The sequence below is a fragment of the Copadichromis virginalis genome, linkage group LG7 (assembly GCF_057382275.1).
Source record: "Copadichromis virginalis isolate Kocher_CV1m ecotype Utaka linkage group LG7, C_Virginalis_male_GT1.1, whole genome shotgun sequence".
NCBI classification, from domain to species: Eukaryota; Metazoa; Chordata; class Actinopteri; order Cichliformes; family Cichlidae; genus Copadichromis; species Copadichromis virginalis.
Genome location: NC_140624.1, coordinates 64,528,611 through 64,552,043, shown reverse-complemented (window position 1 = coordinate 64,552,043; position 23,433 = coordinate 64,528,611). Strand labels below are relative to the sequence as shown.

Below are 23,433 nucleotides of genomic sequence, written 5' to 3'. Positions count from 1 at the left end.
GTGCTGTGATGATGTGAAGGAGGACTTGTGGCTGGAAGAGATATGAAAGTTTGTCTGTGGGAATATGCCTTTTCTCAACTCTGTGTTTGATTGACTCAGTGCTGTTTGGCTTGATTGTGTGTTTCTGTCAGTGTGTGAGAAGTGATTAGACTGAGCAGGTTAGCTATGGTGGCTTTAGCTGCATGTGGTTGGAGACAGACCCAACCTGATGCAAAACAGCCATTCACTGTGACCAGCCCTCAGTCTGGCTGTCTTACTATACAAGCCAGTGGAGGTAATTCAGTGGAAGAATTGACACTATGGTAATGGTGCTCCTTGACCTGGTCCCATACTATACAAGCATATGGCCAAGGTGGTCTTTATAACCATTTAAATGTTTCACTAAGCAGCACAACCCCATGGAGCAACCCCACAGTATTCAGTGCTCAGCCTTTAAATGAACTCAAATAATTACTTTATATAGGCAAAGAAATCCTATAAGAAACCCCCCCCCCTCCAGAGACAGCTGAATGGCACAAGAAATGAAAACACATGGCTCAAACAAAAACAAGAAATGACCATTTGGAGAATAATGCACACGCACAAGCACTATTAAACAACACTGTTGAACAATTGCTAGATCTGGACTTGCATGGCTAATGATTTTTTTGTTGTGTGTGCAGCTGGACAGTCTACATGCCTGCGCATATGGGTGTGCTCCCTTCATTCAAGGTGGAAACCTAAACTTGTGAAAACCCTTTCTCCATGCAACAACCCACATAGAATAGAATAGAATTAAACTTTATTGTCATTGCACATGTCACAGGTACAGGGCAACGAAATGCAGTTTGCATCCATCCAGAAGTGCTTTAGCCATGATAGATATATTACAATATATATTAGCAATAATATAGATATGTAAGTATACTACAGAATGGGTCTATTACGGTATGTAATATGTACACGGTATGAAATATGTTATGAACATGCTATAACTATAAGTTACATTGAGTCACCATTCAGTTTGCTCGTTCCTGCCTGCCATTACATTGACCACACTCAAGTTACCCCTCCCCCAGACCACATAAATGTAAAAAACACCACAACCAAATAATAACGAACACCCCCCCCCAAAAAAAAAAAACCAAACAAGCAAAAAACCCAACAACAAAAAGTATAAAGTTGCCTGTAATCTGACATTGTTGCACGCATGGTTCAATTCACAAGGTGCATAGAGAATATTTAATTAAGAGAACGTTTTCTTGCCTAAATGCACACTGCTTTAGCTCACTGAGATTTGTGGGCAATCATTTGTGCACAGCTTTTATACGGGCCCGTCACAGGGTTTTCATTTGAGCTGTATTGTTCTGACCCCTAAATCAATACACAAGGGACACATTGATTTGTTCTGTTAAGGGAACGAGAGGTGAAAGCATCAGCTCTATATGCAATACATTTATCCAAACATATCTAACAAAAAGTGAGCACAATGAGCTCTCTTGACATGTTACAGTCTGACAGTCTGTAACTGTCAGACTGTTTGTCACTGACACATTTTAACATATTTCACCGTCGTGTCAAACAAAAACTGCTGCGTTAATGCTGTTTGCACTCACGAGGAGCTTCATGGCACTACTAGAACATTTAGTGTGGGTATCAGGTTGGGACCACACTACAGAGAGATGGATTTTTTTTAAAAATTTATTTATTTTTTAAAAATACACTAAGATGGTTGTGACATACTTGTGTCAAGCTCCGTCTCACACAGACACTCATACAATAAATCATGTAAAGCCTATTGTGTGTGTGGCGCAGTAATGGGGAATGATGAGCTGGGTAACATCAGTCAGCTAAACTGAGCTCAGGTTGCTTTTAGGCTCTAGAGGCTGTGTGCACAAAAGTAATCGGGGAAAGTTACAAAATAAACTGATGAATATACAGTAATGTATACAAACACAGATATGGACGGCACATACAGGCATGAAAAGAAAAGTCATTCTTACTCTGTTACTATTCTCACTCTCCTCTAGCAGACACACCATGCATAATTTAAATTCAATTAAACTGTAAGGAGACAAAGAGAGAGAGAGAGAGAGAGAGAGAGAGAGAGAGAGAGAGAGAGAGAGAGGGAGAAAGAGAGGGGGGGGGGGGAGAGAGAGAGAGAGAGGGAGAGCGAGAGAAACTGTGGTACAGTGCTGCACCAGTAAAACCATTTCCTTTGCCGTGACTCAGCAAGACCCACAAGCTGGGCTCAGGTACTCTGTGCTTCCTGCTTTAACTGGCTTCTTAGTACATGATGCGTCTGTGACACCTGACACCAGTGATACACTTGGAGAACCACTGTGGAAATGGGCACTGTTGCACTTACGGGTCCCCAGGTACAAGCGCATTAAATTTAAGTTGAGTTAATATTACTATTTTTCTTTAACCTGCACGCACACACACACACACACACACACACACACACACACAACATCGTACTAGTTTGTTGACTGTGGCTAACAGCAGGAGTGCGAGAACAGCAGCCTTCAGAAGCCTGTGCAGAATGTGGTTATGCATTTCATCCATCAAATGATTATATGCTACTTTACACTGACACAGTTCACATACAACAGCTCATTTTCTACATTAAAGTGTTGCAGAACCGTGTTGGTTTTGCACAGATGCCATTTATCTTAATTTTCACCTTCTTAAACCCCCCCCCCCCAAAAAAAAACCCCACTTCCTATTACATAGAAAAAAATCTAACAGGTGGCATTATAACATATCTGAACTAACAGGTAACTGCTGTTCTATATTAGTAGAATCAAGTTGTTTAGCTTTATTCAAATAGTATTTTTGGCACCGACTAGCAAGAGCAAAAACGTTTAAACAGATCTACAAGTTTTTTTTTCTCTTTACAGGTGGCGCACATGCTCTGTGCATCTACACTCACTAAATGTCAACTGCAAAATTCTGATGTTTAACGAGTAGGTATTCACGGTTTGAAGTGGCATGTTAGCATGACAACATTTTCGCACAGCACAGAGGAAGCTGGTGGTTTAAAAAACATTTATAAAGAGAAATTCATCACATCTTCACCATCTGAAGGAAAAAAAAAAAAATAGTGCAAGGACGGGACTGAAATCACACACCTGTGATAAATGCAAGCGAGAGGATAAAGAAGAGTAGGCCAGTTGTACTGGGGGGTTTACAAACAGAATATCTGACTCTTACTCAAGTGTCGAGAAAACTCACTATGGCTGTATCTTTGTGATGTTTTGTCAGAGATTTCCTGTGTGGCCTCTCTTCTTTATTAACCAACATACAATACTCCATTTTAACACGTCAGTGGCAAGTTCTGCATTTGACAAGCAGAAACAAAGACCTCAGTCATACATCAACCTTTACAGCTCCCTCATCCTGTCCTCAGCAGGTGTTTATACTCAAGACAGCAGACATCAGATACAATCTAGGCTACGGGTAATAGGAAGCTCTGGGAAGTTAAAGAACTCGAGCATGACAGTTTATTTAAGACAAGTAAGATGCCGATCAGAGTAAGCACAGACCACCTCATTTTCCCCAAACACTTTAAAAAAAAAAAAAAAAAAAAATTAGTTTTATTTCACTTTAAAATAAATAAATACAATAAAATGAAATTGGAAAAAAGTATTGAGAAATATCATCAAGTGATAAACTAATCCAGATATCCTTTAATTCTTATGCTGGGACTAATTTTATGCATAGTGGGAGGAATTTTCAGGAATATTACTGCAGTTACACATGCTCATTATTCCAGCTTCAAACTGTGTACCACAAATATCTTTAAACACATAAAACTTAAACAAGTATCAGATATATATATGCCTGCTGATTATATCATGCTGCCCATTTTTCTTTTCCCAGGAAATGATCAGATAAATGAAGGTCTTTGCTGGGTCAACTGGTTCTTGAATCTGGTGATTAAATCACAATGAGTCTCAGACATAAAGCCTCCTAAAATCTTGAATTAATATCTTTGCACAAAATACCCCCGTTGGCTGTTGACCAGAGGAATTACAGATTGCACAGCTCTTTTATCCAGGCTGTTCTTTTACTGGCAATCACAAAGGTCTTAGTGTGACAGTCAGCGACTTTAACCTGTTCCATTCATTGCTGTAACTATCATTCAAACCAAAGCCTTTCATTATGCTTGCAGATAAACAACAACCTATGACATATTTCTGGTTGAAATCTCAACATTGCTGCCTTTTCCATTTTTCAGTAACAAAATGACATTTTTCTTTGTTAAACCGGACGACGAGTGTGTACCTAACAGAGAAATTTATGCTTAATCCAATTTATTACTTCCATTTGGGGGTGGGAGGGGGTATCCTTTTCATTCAACCCTTACAAAAACAGTGAGGTGTAGTCCATTCATGGCTCACTCACTTTTACATTTGTACCTGTTAGCTTTTGTTTGCTTTTCTAGATACATAGCAAGGTGTGGGCCAGTGGTGCCATTTATTTACAGTATGCCATCCTGCTGCCTTGAGGCTGACCCCTGACAGTGCAAAGGTTAGCCCTTATAATACTGTCAACATGGAAAATCGACTCTGGTGATATGGTAAATAGAAGTAGTAATAGCAGAAGTAACAGTACGCCAACATTCGTCAGTTCCAAAACAGCCAAAAATCACCTTTTACTTTGTCATTAAAGCCTCCCAGGCTTCAGGGATGACATGCCAAGTAGAGTGGGTGTTATATAAGGTATGTATGATCAAGCCATAATCACTGCGTGGGATATCAGTGCAACTCCTGCTGTTTTTTTCTTTTTGCTATGTTTTTATGCATGTGTGACCTTAAAATTCACACAGGTACAGCCAGGTGCATAAGCTCATATCTCTGCAGTAGTTGAGGCCAGTTTAAACACACAAACGACAGCCGGGCATCGCTGGGAAATCTGGAATGATGTCATGAATGATTAAGAGTAGAGTGGTGTACTGTATCAAGGGAACAGCACTTAGCTGAAAACTGAATGAATGAATGAATAAATAAAAACATGGAAAACAGCAGTAATGATGACACAGTATAGCCTGTCATGATCAATTGAACCTGTCATGTTTAACAACAGCTGAGCATGAGAGGATTAGCGACTTGTCACAGGAGCGACAGGCAAGTTGAGACCAGACTTGAAACTTTTTAGAGGCACATTGCTTTTGGCTGTCGCATTACATAACTGGGTTTAGGAACAGCGTGTACTAAATACTACAGTCTTTTAATATTTTTAAACTGCCAGAGGCAGTGAGAGAGATATAGTTATATACAAATGAAAATACATAAATTTGCTACGAGGAAAGGAGAAGGTAATAAGACACAAAAAGGACAGATGCTGATATTAGACTGTAATAGTGGTTTTTACTATAAAATTTTAAATTTTTATCAAATTCAGGTCTTGTTTGGTGTGAATTTCTATTTCTCTCTTTCTTTCTTATTAAAAACAAAAACACAAAACCAAACTAGTGAGTGATGATGGTTATTACTGCAAAAAAAGGTTAGCCAAGTAGAAGCTTGCTTCACTGGCAGTTTTTTTTTAGTAGTAAACTAGATGGCAAAGTAGCACACAGGTAAGTAAAATGAAAAGTAAAACCGCTGCTTAGCTGAAAAGCTTTAGCAGACTTTCACTGCTTACATTAGTGTACATTTTCAGTGCTGTGTTTGCTATGGCTGTGCATTGTCTTTATAGTGTGGACATATTCATTTGGTATAAACTTTAATATTCTTACTAACAGAAGGAGCTTTCGTATAAGACTCAGTCAAACAGTGCGTCATAAGCACCGAGAACAATCGGCACTAAACATAAAAAGCTAATCACAAGTACACTTCACACTAGATCTTATGTGAAGTTTAGTGAATGTACGGTCATCAGTTTATCATTTCTGGGATTTTTGTTGTTTCATGTTTTAAGATTGTGACTACACAGAGTAAAAAAGGCTTTAAGATATTATAAAAAAGACTAAATGTGCTCAATACGTTATCCTATAAAGTAACAAACTATCCAGTGACAGAATCCATACTTTACTGGTAGTGTTCAGGGGATGAAGGTCTCACGTGATTGGCCAAAGCACCTCACACTGCAGTAATGTTCCCACTGTCCCTTTCTTCCTTGTGATTGACCACTCATTCATCCTGTATCCTCACTACCCTGTTACATAACACTGCTACACCTGCATCTTAACAATGCAGGGCTCTAGACTAACTTTTTGACATGGGCGCACCGGTACGCCTAACTTTAAAAATTTAGGCGTACCGGCACAAAAGTTAGGCGCACTCAAATTTTTCAACCGCATCGCTTAACACCGCAGTTTTACATGTGCACTTTCTTTGGGGGGGGAAGTCCATACAGACAATATTAATTTCTAAATTATTAACTAACAAACTTGTGCTTAAAGTGCTTTGTCAATATTGTAGAAAATGTTAAAAACTTAATCATCATCTTGGCCTCCTCTGACGACCTGTTTGCTGCTGTCTGCTGCTGAAAGGCCGTGGGGAGAGGGGACACTTGGGCAGTGCATTTACTGCAGCATATAATGTGTTCATCCACTTCTCTCAGGCCTAGGCTGCTCACTAGGGCTGAGTATCATCACTGATTTCTATAATCCATTCAATTCCGGTTCTCAAAGTCCTGATTTGATTCAATTTAGCCTCAGACAGTCAGAAATATTATAATTCTGATCATTTATCAGTACTGATACACATGAGACTTCATCAGAATTGTGAAAATCACAGCAGATGCCTTTGTGTGAAAGTAACTGAGAATAAAACACAGGAAAACATGAAGGAGATTTTCCTGGTCTGGCTTTTTATAGCAGATAACCTTAAAAATATTCTGCAATTTTGCATAATTTTAAGAAATTTAAATTTCTTCAGTATTGAACAGCAGAAATTAGGCTTTCTTGTCCGAGGTCATTTAAGTGAAAAAAGAAAAAGCGCTGTAAACAACGCTAGACTGGTGGGTAATAAGCGAATGAATAATGCAGAAAACAGATTTGAGACGGGAAGCTGTGCAGGAAGTGTGATTTTTATCGTGGTGGAAGCAAAACAGCAAAAGTCAGAGGGAATTCATGACGACATTGATCAAATGTGAAGTGCAGTTTGCTGCTTCTTTTGCTGCAGGCTCGGTGAATTTTGGTTGGAGAGAGGCAAAACCTGCAGCTCAGAATCAGCGCAAAAAGACGTAAACACAGCGTGGACCCGAAGAATCGCTAAGCTCCGACAGTGTGTCCGTGTTCAGGCCGTCGGGTGAGAAAGCCGAGAAAGACGAAGCTGATTCTGATGTGTTGGGTCCGCTCCGTGTTTAGGTCTTTGTGTGGAATCCGTTAATGAATTGATATCGCTTTATTCAAGCTACTCACCTCTCTCTTCCACCTGCACTTTCAACTGGACCACGGCCAATCAGAGAGGTCCCGCCCCTGACTATCTCTGATTGGTTTAGTCCACGATAGGGGCATAATGTGTGTCTGTTGTTGACCACACGGAGAGTTACAGAGATTTTTTTTTTGTTACCGGAACAGTTGGTCGCACAGGTGCGACCAAATATTTATTTTTAGTCGCACCACTGAAAAATTTGGTCGCATTTGCGACCAAATTGGTCGCACTCTAGAGTCCTGCAATGGTAAAGGTGGTGTGCGTGTGAATCTAGTACATCCATGCAAGCGCTTGACTTTTTCATGCATATAAAGGTTTTTGTTTTCCTTTTACACCACATTTCATTATATGGAGCATGTACGACTCAAAGGCACACATATGTAAAACGTGTATATAACACATTTCCCTGAGGGGAGAAGATGAGGTGAGTACCATGTGTAGTGGCTCCTACGCTGCTGCATATATGTCCTAGATGAGGATCAGATGACACACACACACACACACACACACACACACAGAGCTGGCTTGTACACTTCTGCCACGCTGCAGAGTCACATATGTTCTGCTGCAATAATGTGTGTGAACTTTTATTACAGCCTTCAACACATGAGGACCGCTTTACTGTGTGACTCTGTATTGTTGCCTACAGAGACACACACTTCAGTAGATTTATAAGACATCTGTAGCCTTGATATAAAGCCAGCACTTCTTAGTAAACTAGTCAGTGAAGGTGAAATCAAAATACATGCCATTATTTGTCGTGAATACAACGATATCTGTGTTATTATAAAGTAATACAAACGATTAAAAAGAAATCCTTTAGCAGACTTTGAAAGTGAACCTGGCTGCAGTTGGATTTAATTAAAGAAACTAACACGCCCAGTTTCTGTGAAGAGATGGCCGAGAGACACAATGTGTGTTTCTTAGTAAATGTCAGCTCACATATGTTTGCTCTAAGGAAAAAAACAAAACAAAAAACCTACCTTGAAAATTTACAATAAAAACAATATTCATAATAAACAATATACACTGTAGAACACACTGTACCTAATGCAAATGTGTACTTCAAGCACAAAGAAGAGTGTTTGTGTGTCTGTCTCTACTGCAGACAAAATACTGGTTGAACTAGTTACTTGGCACCGTGTCAGTAATAATTGGTTTTATGACACTTGAGAGAAAAACATGTTTTCTTGTCTCCTAGTGTGTCTATCTTGTGTTTCTCACATGATCACATGACAGAAAAGAGCAGATGGACGGAGAGACAGGAGGATGCACAGGAGTATGGGAAGTTCTGTGAGCAGGCCAAGATCTAGTGGTTTTTAGAAGAGTGTTAAGTACAGACCAAAGCTGAATTCAAAGCAATTTCTAAAACAGAAAACATCTGTCCTGGCAAGGCATCGTATAAACAAATTTAACTTAACCCCCCATTAAAAACCCCAAAAGGAATTCCAGCCCTTTTTCTTCAGCTTCAAGTTTTGAGCTCTAGCAATTGTGTCGCTTTGATTAAAGCATTCCTAACATTAACCAATACTGCTGGGTCAAAGAAAAAAATGCCACCTCACTTACTGTTTAAAAGAAGGAACAATCAGTACACAACTAATAACCAATACTGGAAACAATCATCCTGTGAGCAAACATGTGTTTTATGTGTGCACTCATTTTGCAGCCATGACATCAGGGTAAGTTTGTATGCAGTCATCAAATTTTCGAGGACCTCTGATTTAAAGGACTAGCATGCTATTATTTGCTAACTATGGTCAATTTATCAATTATTGTCATAACTGTAATTTTCAATTTTGTACTGATGATGGTGTGAAGAGTCAAGAGATCACCACAAAGAAATTACAAAGTCATTTTAAATGAAACATTCATCAAATGTCATGACAATCCATTACCATCATTGCTCTTATTATGGTTCAAGCAATAGTCGCCCCAGTCAATCACCATCTGGTGACTATGAATGGAACAAAATGTTAGAAAGCCCTTTCCTTCTTTTTTAAAGAAAATAACTGCAAAAATGTTATTCCTAAGGCAATACAGCTAGCAAAGCACAAACCCCCGATTAAAAAATTATTTATACTTTTTATAGGTTATAGTGTGCGGTATTTAATGTTGTATTTCACAATATGGCATCAAAATAGAAAATATAGGCACAAGTCCCTTCTTTTATCCAATGGCTTTCAAAGTCCAAAATTATTGTTATTTAAATTAAAGGGGCTTTTAAGTCATCCCTGTTCACATACCCTTTAACCCTTTTTTCTTCTTCTTTTATGAGGGGCAGCCAATTAGATTTAATCAGCATGTGGGCGAGGCTTCTGTGTTTTTGTGTGCCTGCCTGCTTTTACCAACATAAAGAAGCTGTTTAGAAATTCTGGCCAAGTTTAATATGAGCTTCACATCTTTGGTTTGGTTATATCTAAAAAAAAGAAAAAAAGAAATCATTCCCTGATGTGAGCTGCATGATGGAAGTTATGAAAAGGGGAAAAGTAATTTCAGGTTGGGAGTGTCAGGGCCTCTGGCAGGCAGATAGTGTCCATCACTGATGCACTGAATACAGGACAGCTTAGCTCATCTTCCTGCACATACCAATCCTATTGCCTTGTTTCCCACACTTTCAACTGCTCATTCCTCAATTTGTCACTAAGCTGTCAATTAATATAAAATTCCTAATGGTAATTAACTTATTAAAGAAAGTAATTTAACCACGTGGATTCCTTTGATTATTGGGAGGGACACGATGTACAAAACCTGCATTGTGCGTAACCAACTCAACAGGAAAGTACTGTTCTATTTTAGTGCTATGTGTCCCCACCCTGACCTACTGGAAAACACTGGAAAACAATGCATCACAACGAGGGAAGGAGGGGGTCAACACTTTCTCGTAGTCTGTCACTCGCATACAACATATCTTATAAAACCATTAGACCCACCATAAACACACTGGTGTTTACAGCATGAAACAGTACATACTAATAAGGATTATAATCACTGGGAAATCTAGCTTTAGGTTTGTGGAACATGGCAGCCGGACGTTTGTGTGTTTCTGAGGCTAAAATATGACAATTTATAGTATTAAACATTCATGACAGCAAAGAAACATCAGTGGTGTATTATTAACCACTCCTGTCCCATAAATATTAATAGGATGAAAGATTAAAAAGTTGCACTTCAACCAAGCAAATGAATAATGAATGTTTTTGTATGGTGAGTAAGTCTGGTGCCATTTCCACATACCACCTGTTTCTAGAAAAGTGCACACAGTGAAAGGTTAATGGATTTCATATATCATTGAAAAAGTCTGTAAAGTATAAATATAACATTCACTGCAACAACATAATATCATAAAGTATAAACAAGCTAACAATCATAAGGCAGAGGTGGATACAGGGTCTTATTAGTGCTGCACAGCTTTTCATGCTAATATCATGATATTCAACGCCACTGTGCTCTCAGATATAGTTGTTAATACAATCTTTACATGTTAGTCCAGTGAAACACATCTAAATGTCAGTGTAATGGTGGGCAGCAGGAGTGAGCCAATATTCTCTTTCACTTTCTTGTAACTCGTAGCAGTATTACCTTTACTTGTGGCACTTGTGTCTGAATTTCTCCTTGAAGTACCTCAAAATGGTATATTATTACAATTCATGAATATTTAAGTGGCTGCTCTACATTGATTATCATAATTTGCATCACTAGTTGAAATTTTATTGAATGGCAGGTATAGAAATAGGAAGAAAAATGGCTTTGTACTTCTTCAAACCTTTGACTCTCTTGATATTGATTATACAGCTGGGTTTGGGAGACATTACTTCATAAACATTCAGTGTAAGAGCCAGCCAAACCACAAGTGTGTACCTTTAGACTAATTTTTTATGAAAGATAGTAAAATTATACTATATAGTAAATTAAGAAGTGTAGATCTGTATGCACTAAGCTGGGATCTAATATTTTGTTACTGTTTAGATTCATTCAATGTGTCTTGGCCTTGTTTTTGGAATCTTGGAGGGTGTAGAGGATGGCAGTGCATGGAAATTAACATTAATCTGGCTTCCAGTCAACTTTGGAATTTTCTGTTTAACAAAAGCTGAAAAAGAAATTGGTTTCTGTGGCAGCTGTCACTGCCTGTAAAATAAGTACACTTCCTCCAACCACATTATTACAGAATTACAAGCGGCTCATTTGATACTGTGAAACCTGATATGTTATGTGATGTGGTACGCTCTGCTTACCAAACTAATTTTAAGCTCGTCTCCAGCCTTATTCCATATCCGTTATCAGCCCATAAAAGAGTTTATTGGGCAGGTTACAGCCTGTTAATTAGCAGTAAGGTTGTCCCAACGTACTCGTTACGATCCAGCAAATCCACAGTAAGTGAAACCATTTATGGAACATTGTCAAATTTTAAATGTAGTAAGTTTTTAGCTCTTTTGTATCTTTTTGAATACATTCATACGACTGAAAACAATCAAGCCTGGCCATTTTAGTTTACCTTTAAAAATCCACGTCTGTCTAGATCCCGTACTAACATTTTTTCCCCCAAATTAAGTTGTTAGTGTTGAAATTATTCAGTGTGGATTAATCAAAATAATAACTGTACAAGTTGTTTCAAACTGGGTTAAGCCACTTTTAACTAAGAAAAACATAGGTGTTTATACAAAAGTCACAATGATATGCTATAAACCTCACAGTGCTTTCAGCTTTTCATATCTTTGTAACGTGGGACTCATTCAGAGAACACATTAGCATGCAGCACATTTATTTGAGGTCACTGGAGGATAAATAATTCAATCTGGGTGGAAGGAGATTTAATGACAATGTCAAATTAGTCTTTTAATGAAATTAATTTTATGCTCTCAGGCTGTGTACAACTAAACACCCACAACACTTAACACTTTCAAGAATCTAATATTCTGTGATATCAAATGAGCTTGTATAACTCTGGGGAATAAAGTTCTTAATTTTTCCACTGCAGGAGGTATGGCAAGTCTGATGGCATTTGAAGGTGAAAAATGAATTTGTGGATCTTACTTGATGAGAGCTGTCCTGGGCGAGTCGTTCTGCTCCCCACTTTTAGGAACACTGGAGGGCTGAAGAGTAGAAGGTGGACTATGGGTAGATGGAAGAGTGGAGGATGAAGCGGGAACAGTGGAGGATGAAGCGGGAACAGAGGAGGAAGAGGGGGGAGGGGCCTGCTTAACTGGGCTCTTGACGCTTCGAAGAAGACGGAAAGACTTGACTCTGCTGTGATTGCTCCGACCGTGAACCACCTTGCAAACAGGTCCTGTACCTGACCTCTTTAAAGTTTGCTCTGACCTGAAATACAATCGTACATGGCTGTAGTTAATTTGAATCACTTCACTGAGGGATATTTCTACAATTAAATCTGAAATGTAAACATTTATACAATGCAGCTAAAGTGATCAGCAGTTACTTGTACATGGGAATGAATACATAAAAACAACAGCAGCAAGGGGTGAGAGAATCTATATGAATATGAAGCAGGAAGATGCAATGTAATGTTTTGGGAGCATAAGGGAAGAAGCTAGACCTTGTGGAGGGCCTTATTAGATTCACCTCAACCACATTATGATTCCTCTTACATTTACTCATGCATGTAACCTCATAACATTATCATTATGTAGGCCACCAACACACTTCATAACAAGTATGAATGAAAAATACTTAAAAAAAAAAAAAAAAACAAAACCTGATGTGGGCAAGTACTTCAAACCTTTAGGCTACTTACACTACTATACACCAAACATTCTTCTATGTATATGTGTTAAATATACAATCATGACAATTTGTCACACTAACTTCAGGTTTTTGGGGCTGGGTGGTTAATCAGACTTTAATTTAAATTATGATTTTGGATTTCAGTGATTCAGTGAATGAAGCTTGGTCTTATGTTATAAATCAGGTTTGTCCCAATCATGTGTATGTCACCTTTCCTTAAAACTCACATCTCAGAGACAACATGACAAAAAGGAAAAAAAAACACAAACAAAAACAAAAACAAAAAATAAGATCTACATCAAATGAACAAAAGTTAAAAGGTCCAAAGTAAAAGGCTTTGACAAGTAAATCTGTGGATCGTTCACAGATGCACCACCACGCCCACCATGTTCACCTCTCTCTCTTTTTTCACCTGATTATTTGAACTTTAAAAAACAAAAACCTTTTCTTCTCATCTTGCAGTTTTTGCAGTTATTGAGCAAACTCAGCTAGGGGCAAGTATAGCTTCTTGTTCCATCTCATGACAAACATGCATATACTGTAATGGAAAATACAATGAAACTCAATATCTGGGGTGGGATTACATAAAAATGATGCTAATGTCAAGACTTCAAAAGTTATTCCATACCATAAAGAACTTTCCCAAATAGATTTTGGATCCAGATTTGAAGATTAAAAGTATCACATCTGTTGAATGTATGTAAGCCTGCTTAGGCAGGTAGGGAGGCCAGGGGGAATTCTGAGGGACAAATGCCACAAAGGAACGCAGAGCATTCCTACTGTTGTCTGATGGACTGCCTCCTGTACGTCGCTTCATGTTTTGTCTACTGGTTTCTTAACAAATTCAACATGTCTGACAGTATACCTCTGAGACAAAGGCTAAGCAAAAATACTCAAACACTGCACAGGGATAGGTATGTCACGCAGTCTTGGTATAATGCCAAGTGACTGTGGTATTCAAGTAGTGTGACCTCCTAGTGTAACAGGGGTCACACACTACCACCAATCCCTGAACTTTGACCCCGCTGAAGCTGGCCCTACTTAGCCAAGCCTGATAGGATCCTAAGCAAGATGTTTTTCTTTGATGTTTGCTGTGAGCACACAGTAACTCTCAAGTCCTGGTTCAACATATGAATCGTTTGTGAACACATTATACAGAAAAAATAATCCTGATGCAAACTGAGTATTTTTGTTTGCCCTCAAGAGAAGAGAACAGAGCCCACCCTCTCAGTGACTTGCTGATTAAATTAAGAACATTTTAGAAATCCTTTGCAGTAAGCAATGTTAAAAATGTATTTTTACTGAATCCTTGAAGCCCTGCTGAGAAACAAAAAGAAAAGAACAAAGCTAACAAACTGGATCAGACTTAAATTATGCAAAACTCCGCACAAGTGAGATGTGCAAAGGATTTTTCTCATTGTCTTTGTTACTGAACATTTTAATTTCACACTTGGGTGGTGTGAACTGCTTCATTTTCACTGACCTGCCGTGACGAGAAATCGGTCTAATGTTTAAAACGTGTGTTCTTAATGTGACAACAATCTTACAGGCTAATATGAGGTTTAATTAATCTGTATAATAACTTATAACAGCTCTATTACCATCTCAGATAATGGAAAACAATTACCAATGCTATCATCCTAAACCTGCATTAGTGTTTGACTCTGAAAAAGGTATATCATCCAGTCACACTTGTATTATTATCGTTATTGTTAAATACCAAAATATTTCTCCTTCTGTAAAAAACGCATCTGGAACGCAACTCATCTTGAAGGGGATTCAGTTTGGTTTTATAGGGCTTTGGAGTTGACATAACGCAACAATGCATTGTGGGAGCCATACTGGCAGGCCACAAATTAAAACAAACACTGTGTTGGAAGGAAGATTGCTACGAACCATACTTAAAAGCAGCTCAAAAGAAAAAGGACGGTATAGAGACAGATTGCGTCCGGATGCAGAGAGACGGTACTTGCAAAAAATAGTGTGCATTGGAAATGTGGACCCATATGAATTACAGCAGTAGAGTACAAACCCTCAAGACCAACCGCTATTGACTTACCATGATATATTCTCGTACCTTGTCTGTGGAGTCATACACGGCGAACCAGTTTTGCAATCATAAATCTCTGGAGGCGCACATCCAATTCACCAAGGATTGGGTGCAAGATTTGGCTATTTTTAAACCTCCACATTGTGAATACGTCATCATTCAAACAAAGGTAAGTCAGCGTGAGACAAGTCAGCTTGTTAAGACAGTAGGCATTTTCACCGCCTGGTCCTAACCCTCATCCCCTAATTTGCCACCCTATTACAATAATCCCAGTGGTGACCCCTGGTGACCCACAGCCTGGTTACAACAACCTAAACCACTTGACACGAAGACAAAAGCTGCGAGGAATGACAAGTATGCTTGAAACATGAGCACAAACACATGCATGAGTACACACACATGTACACACACACACACACACCACTAACATGAGTGTGACAGCCTATGAGAGGGGAAAAAAAACCATTACAATGGGAGGATTAGAAGACTTTTGTGAAATTCTAAAAGCTGCTGAAAACCGAGTTGGTTTCACAATAGAGAACAATACTTTAAGTGACTGTGAAATTGTAAAAGTAAAAAAAAAAATTAAATGACTGTATGCTACCATGCAGCAAGCACAAATTGTAACTGTCTGTGTTCTTATGTAAGGATTAAGGTTTCATTACATGGTGTTTGGCAAAACCAGCGGCCTGATTGGCAGGTTAACAAAAAAAAAAGTATCCCAGGTAACAAAAACAGCAAGAAGGGTGTGCAAAACTGGACAGTGTAAGCGATTCACCTGCATTTGTGACTAAAAATAGAAGCATCCAGACTGTTAAATGTATTTAGGAGTACGTGCACGAACAAAAGCAAATGAGTATCAGCCCAGGCAGCCTCTTACTCTCACTTTTACATACAACAAATACAAAATAACCAAAAAAGCAGTGACAGTAATCATGTTATTATGGTGGTAGTTCATTGTGGTGCTGCCAACTCTCCTCTTTGACACACACATACACACTTTTCACTTACTTCCATCCAGTGCTGGTTGGTTTTACACTGTGAAAAAGCTGTTTTAAAATGAGGTAAGACAAAAGCTGCCTGTGTTTGTCTGCCCATGCAAATAAACTGCAAATCTGGCAGATTTCATGCAGGAAGACATCAACCATCCGCCTCTATGTCAGTACCTGCAGCATGCAGGTGTGAGTGCAAGAGCACGGGGCACAGTGTTTACTCCAAAACATATATTGTTAAGATTTTAACACAACTGAAGGTTTTGATTGTTAAAAATCTTAGTGCTCTACACTAAATATTTAAGGTTAAGCTACCCAAACATATTTAAAAGTAATTAAAACCAGTTAAATGTTTAATGGGCCAGTGAAACAAATGAAACCAATAAAATGGGAAAATATAACATTGACATTAAATTACCCCTTTCTGTAGTTTCCCTTTATATTTACTGTAAATAAAGGAATGAAAAGAAAAAATACATTAGCCCAATCCTGTAGTTTAGGACATGCATGTTTAAATACGAGTTTTTGCGTCTGTTTGTGTTGTTCCTCATGCTTTTAATTGTTAACTGTATTATGTATGTGTGGGCTAATTTGCGTGTGTGCATAACCACTTTTAAATATGCATGGGCGGTGGAGGTCACAAATCAATTTACTTCCAGTGCCTGTCCCAAGCCTGGATAAACATGTCTGGCATTAAGGCTGTCTGGAGTAAATATGCATATGAATCCGCAGAGGGAACCCCATTAAAGTTTCGGAGCAACCGAAAGTATCTACTACTCACTTTTAAGTATGCATGGGAAAACCTCTCATACAGTAAAGTCCCTATGAGATAAAGAGTTTCTTGAATAAGCCCTACAAAGTGAAGACCAAATTACGTTTGTACACACCTAACTATGAAAATGTTTCATAGTCTGACAAAGGGACTGATGATGAGCAGCCCTCAGGACAAAATTATAATCTCACATTCCAATTTGTTAATGACTCATGCACAAAAGGTTTCTTACAGCCCAAACAGCTGCAGGGGAAATTTTACCGGATTGTGGGAATCAAAGAGCCCACCACTTAAATGAGCATAAAAGAAAAGGTGTTGATGAAAGGAGAGGGTTTCATGACTTTGTTTAATGTACATAAACAAAGGGAGTCTGAAATGGAGAGAAGAGTAATGATGATATCAGAAGGTGTTAATGTGTATAAGCTTCTAAAGGATTTATTGTGGATTGTACATATTTCGTTGGAAAATCCTAGACAAATGTATCTGTTTGTGCTGTTCCTTTCAAACAAACAAACAAACAAACAAACAAACAAACAAAAGACTCATCCACTGTGGAACAGTGGACACTGTTCTAAACCACAGTCAAGCATAAAGTTTTAAATAATATAGCTGAGTACAGAGATCTCAAAATTAAACTTCCTTACCCTTCAGTTTTTTCGCAATCTTCTGCATCTCCCACAGTAACATCGTCACTGCTCTCCTCCACTACTGGCTGATTCGTGACGCCTCTCTGCTGCGTTCGCCTCCTGGATCGAATCTGAAAGAAGAAACAAGGAGCTGGTAAAGGAGCTGAAACCAGATGATTTGGGGCTGAATCACAGCGATGAGATGTATCCCATTCTGTCTCATCAGCTAGTGACACAATTATGAATGTGTATTAAGACGGTACTGTGTCATACCAACTGTGCGCATTTTCTATAAATTAAAAACAAACACACAAATTAAATGCTACACAATTTGATTCTTTACCACAAAGTGCTGTTGTTGATGTTGATTGTGCCAAAACTGAACTTCAACACTTTTATAGACAATGAACGGGGATCGTGATTGGCAGACAGAAAACAAGCTAATAAAATCCTCTAAGAGTTATTCAACAGAATTAACTGAAGCTTCTTTGCACTTTTATGTTTTCAAACTTTGTCTGCTTGTGGCACACTAGATCAATTGGACACCTCCAATTCTTTTTCGCTGCTCTTATTTCTATTATTTTTCACTTCCAGTTTTGAATCGATCATCTTTATGGTTTTTTTTTTTTTAATTTCTTCCGATTTGTTTCCAGGTTGCATGCCCAAAGTCTCTCACAAAACCCTAAGAAATCCAGTTATTCTGTCACTTACTTCATGGACAATCAGAGCAACAGTTTGTTTGTGACAAAAAGGTCACTTAAACAAAAAAAGTTGTTTTCACAGAAAATCCTTTATGTACCAAGCTGTGGTGTCAAAGTGCAGTTCCAAACGAATGAACAGAGCTGGATGTCCAAATGCAACCACCTCCAGAGATTTAGTGACCTGTGTGGTTTCATAACCCAAAGCTCCATCAATTTTATGCTCACAGCACTGTCTAACTGAGCTGTGCTGCTGAACGTGACCAGTTTATTTATTCAGTCATCAGGCTAATAATGAAGAACTACACTAAGTAGACCAAGCTTGAAATAATAAGCATTTGTTTTAAGATATAGGAATGTGCCCCGACAAATAATCCTCTTTTTCCAAATTTACTGTAGCTGCTTCTGTGCTGGCATGTAAGGATACAAACACTTGTGGTTAGAAGTTCAGAAAATCCTTGTTACTAAACATTATGTAAAGTCATTATGGGGACTATAGAGATAAGCCCTGCTGTGTCACAAGTGATTTACATGAGATGCCAAATTGGTGATTCTTGCTGCCCAGATTGGCTTTAGCTAAAGGATTTTGGATTGTGAATGGAGCTGTTGAAACTCTTGTCGTCAGACACTTGGTCTTTTGTTCAAGGCTTTCATAGATGCTGGCACTCAGTGAATGCTGGTTAAATTAAAAACAAAAGAAAACTCAATTTAGGTGAGAAAAATCAGTCTCCAAACGGCAGGAAATCTTGCAAAGAATTGAAGTGAAGGGGAATGAGCACTCAAAGAACAGCTTGGAAGAAAGTTTGAATCTGAATGAACTGTGAATACGAACGTTATATTACTTTATTATTAGCGAGCCAAACAAAACAAAAACCAGAGTAACGTACAACGGCAGTGACCGGGTTTCCAAGCACACCTTCTATTTTTGTTCTGTGGTGGGTTAAATGGAAAATAATTAAAAGGATGTGGTTATTAATCATTATCTTCTCAGTCATCAAACACTTGTGTCAGTCACAATGGAAAAGAAAGAAAAAGATACTGAACAAGTGAGTTTTCATAATAAATGTATACTTTTGCATGTGTAGTAAAGTAAGGCTTTGGCATTTAGAAAAATATGACAGATGTCAAGATCAGGTCCTCTCTGATATCTGTCCAGTAAAAAACAGGTCAACGGCAAGCAGCCATTGAGCTCAGGGCAACAAACTAAGACAGGAAAGCAGCCAGGCAAGCCTGTCCAATGGTAATAAAACCTCCCTACCAGCAACTCTAAATCTTATCTCTAGACATGTTCATACACAAGGTCTGTAAAACTCAGGTGTGACTATGATACATGGGCAGTTTTATCAAAGGTTTTATGCTGGAATGGAATCAAATGGTGAATCAGAGAAACCCTACAAAAAGAAAAAGGTCCAGGACCTGTCTTACGGAAACTTAAAGGACTTGTAATTTACAATCTATAGCTTTTTGCAGAACATGCAGGTATGAGTAATAATAAACATCTTATCTAAATCTCTGAGTAGAAGACAACAATTCTCCATACAAAAAGGCTTGTGCTGTGAGTTACACGCTTTAAAACCTACTGTTACTGTCATGGTTTAGCTGTATTTCAAAGCAAGATGTCTCCAAGTTTTACCTGCGCTTGTGTTAATGAAGCCGAAGTCCGACTCCCGCAAAAGCGTCCAGTTGCAGGACTCTGCTGTCTGGGTGCTGCCTGTGTTTGTGAACTCTTTTTTTCGACCCGCTGTCGCCCCATTGGGTCCAAAAGGTGCCGTTGAGCCAGGCGCATCACCCGTGTCAGTATATTTACAGCACCTGGAAGTGTGACTGTAGGCAAAAAATACAACACAAGAATCTCTCATTCTGCTTGGAAGAAATTCCTAGATCTTTCATTCAGAAGAACTATTGTCTTTTGCTTCCTGGCTCTGTAAAACAGGGAATGTCATTTAAGATGGTGTAAATCTGCTGTAATACATTTTATTCAACTCAGATATTGAACACAACACTAACAAAATCTCAGGTACACAGTACAGATAGTGCTGTAGGCAAAGCATGCTGGAGTAACAAAATAAGTTATCATTCCATGACAGAGCTGCCCCTACTAAAATGCCCGTGTGTGTACTGTGTGTGTTTTGGTGTGTGTATGCGTCCTTGCTATACACAAATGAATGTTATCAGTAGCTTCCCATATTTACTCAGGGGGCAGAATCTGCCTGCTTAGGCAAGCTGTGAACACAAAGACTCACTTATAAAGTGTACTGTCCATGTTTGTGTGCAGGCACACTGATGCATACAATCACAGTCAAAGACTCTGTAGATGCATCTCATGTTTATGCAAGTGATTAAAGGACTGTGATAATTTTTCACAATGTACTGAAAGGAGACCCTGATATAGTATACCATTTCAACAGGACATCAGAAAGTGAGCATTAATTTAGCAGTTTGAAATCTTTCTGTCATCAAGCTGTGCTAGAAGAAAACCTGTGAAAACCTTAACATCCTAATATTCTTGTAACATTTTTGACTTTAAAATCCAGAAGCACGATTTTGAAAAAAAGCATCCATCACATTTTAACAATGTACCAGCTATGTTTATGAGCTTTAGCCTACTAGTAAGGTTCAACTTTGAAGACAGCTGTGTGATTTCCGTTCATCTTGTAAAATGTGTTAACTTGAATTACTCAGAAGACCTGGGGCTCAAATGCCTGGGACAGGAACTTTTCGTTGTTACAGACCAGTGACTGTTCCAATAAGGTATTTCAAAGTTTGACATGATCAGCAGCCCAGAGTAAAAAAAATCAATAAAAAAAAAAAATCAGCTTACTGTCTGGCAAGCTGATTGGCCAGCTGCTGGGTCGTTGGGGCCAGTGATTATGTCACCACCAACCACTGTTGTGACTTGTGTGAAACAAACAGGCTGAAGTGACCTTTGCCAACCAGTAATTCTTTTTCTCGCCTTCAGTAGCCAATTTTCACATTATAGGAAGCCTGTGAGGTTACTGTGTTAAGGAGGCTGTTATTAGTGAAAACTCAGCAGGAATGCTGGCTGTGCTCGACAACACTTCACTTGCATTTCTAACTAAAATAGATGTATGCTGACTGTAAAATATGTAGGAGCATGTGTGTGATATAAAGTATTACAAAATTTAGCCAAAGCAGCCTCAGTGTTTCGACAAAAAAGCGGCTAACCCAGCTGCAGTGAAGATGATGTTTACTGTAGTTCACTGTGGAGTCTCTCCTCTACAATTGAGGCCTTAATTCCTTAAGCAAACTGATGACAAGCAGTTTAGCTAAAATATTAGAGAGGATTGTCTTGCAACAGTACTGTGGCTTAAATGGAACTATTAGACAAGTTTCTACTTGTCATACGTTTTGCATGGCTCTACCCTACTTTGAACCAGCTCAACTAAATTAGACTTCTTTTTTCTTGTTTTAGTATGGCCCTTTCAGCACTTCGGCTCAATACATGGATGTGAGGGTTTCAAAACATTATGTAGACCAATGATGTATGAACACATGAACATTTGTGCACATAAGGGCAAACAACAGAAACTCACCCTTCTCAGTGGTCTTTTCTCCCACAGATGATGGTGATACATTTTCTTTCTCTTTTCCTTCTGTGACTTCACCAGACAGTGTGCCCTGAGTTTCACTTTGTTCTAAAAACAGCACATCAAATTTTAGACACAATAGTTTAGTTTACAACATTAGAGGCAAACAGTAGGAAATCTTTAAGTTTTTTTTTTTTTTTTTTAAACAGTTGGTTTTTTGTCGACACATGAAACATACACACAAAATCTACCAAAACTACCAGAATTTTCAGCACTCATTACTCGCCATAAAATTGTCTGATTTGCAACCAAGTCACAGTTATATACAACCCAATGTATGTGTTTTTTAGTTTATTCCAGTAGTTGGATTATTGTGTCTTTACTGAATTGTTTAAGTAATCACACTTCCAAGCTGGGAAAGTAAGTGAATCTCTGTAGTGACTCTTCCAGAAGGTACTTGGAGTAAAGTGTTCCAAATTAAGGAGATGAGGCTGAAAGTGTGGGTTATAAAAAGGTACCTCTCTGTGTGTAAAAACATACAGTCTGGTTACTTAAAGTCTAAGCAGTAAAACACAAAATAAGAATGATGTTAAGCACTCCAAAAACACCCAAAAACTGCCATGTCTTAAGTTTATGGAAAAAAAAACAAACAAACGTAGAAACACTTGAAGATGCTTGAAACAATGTTGTCTGGACAGATTAAAATGTTTTTTATATTATACTTTTTGGTGTAAAGCATATGTTTAGGCTTGGAGGAAAAAGGAACTGAACCCAAACAGTCAAGCATGGTGGAGGAAGCATTATGATTTGTGCCTCACTTTGCTACCACAAAACCTGGACACCAAGAGAACAATAAATTCAAAATTGCATCACGAAATGTTACATTTTAACCATTAATTCCAAATGAGATGCTGTATAATGATATGGTAATAAGCCTTGTTCTCGTGTTCATTTTGGGAACTAGCCAGATAAAGCTGTGGTATGGTTGCAGTAACTGGGTTTAACCTGTAGCATGTGGCAAGAATCTGCAGAATGAACACTTCTAAAATATCAACTTGGTCTGAGATGCTGAATTTATTTCAGGTTTGTGCCATGTGGGTGGGAATGGTGGTTTAGACTTCTAATTTATAAGGATAAGGCTTCTGGCAAACAGGAAGAGCCAACGGTAAAGCGCAGTGTGTCCCAATCAAATGCAAGGTCTTTTCTGGGTCCTGAGTACAGTTATCTTTGATGTTAAAACAAGTCCATTTCCCAGACACACCCTCCTCCCCCCTTTTATTGCCAATGGCTCTCTCCAGTAGCCTCATGTCTCTCTTTGCTTCCTTCCCTCCCTGCGATCCATCTCAATCACTGTCAGACATCAGTTAAGGAGAGGTTACCTTCCATAGCCAAATGCCAACTTCAAAACACTGACATGTTAGAGCATGTCTCCCGTTAGCCACCCAAAGACTAACAGGATGAGAACATGTGGCATTAGCTCATCGCCTCTTTAAAATAAATTACAACGTGAAAGTATGTTCACTGCTGTTGTGTCGTGTGTATGCATGGGTACAAATTAGGAATGACTTAATAGCAAATACAAATAGTTGTCTCTGACATATACTTTATCTGTGACATCATAGAGCTGAAACAGTTAAACATATG

General features: G+C 38.5%; 1 protein-coding gene across 2 annotated transcripts in view; it reads right to left on the bottom strand.

The window, feature by feature from the left end:
• Nucleotides 1-23,433, bottom strand: part of LOC146706548 (TBC1 domain family member 2B) — a 60,522-nt gene that overhangs the window by 2,016 nt on the left and 35,073 nt on the right. Inside the window, exons 11-14 of one of the 2 annotated variants that reach the window (XM_085464739.1) lie at nucleotides 21,796-21,897; nucleotides 19,875-20,065; nucleotides 17,562-17,674; nucleotides 12,396-12,680 (exon numbers count right to left, since the gene is read on the bottom strand). In XM_085464739.1, the coding sequence (XP_085320865.1) occupies nucleotides 12,396-12,680; nucleotides 17,562-17,674; nucleotides 19,875-20,065; nucleotides 21,796-21,897 (691 nt within the window). The remainder of the gene's footprint in view (nucleotides 1-12,395; nucleotides 12,681-17,561; nucleotides 17,675-19,874; nucleotides 20,066-21,795; nucleotides 21,898-23,433) is intronic. The other variant, XM_085464740.1, reaches the window with a different exon arrangement.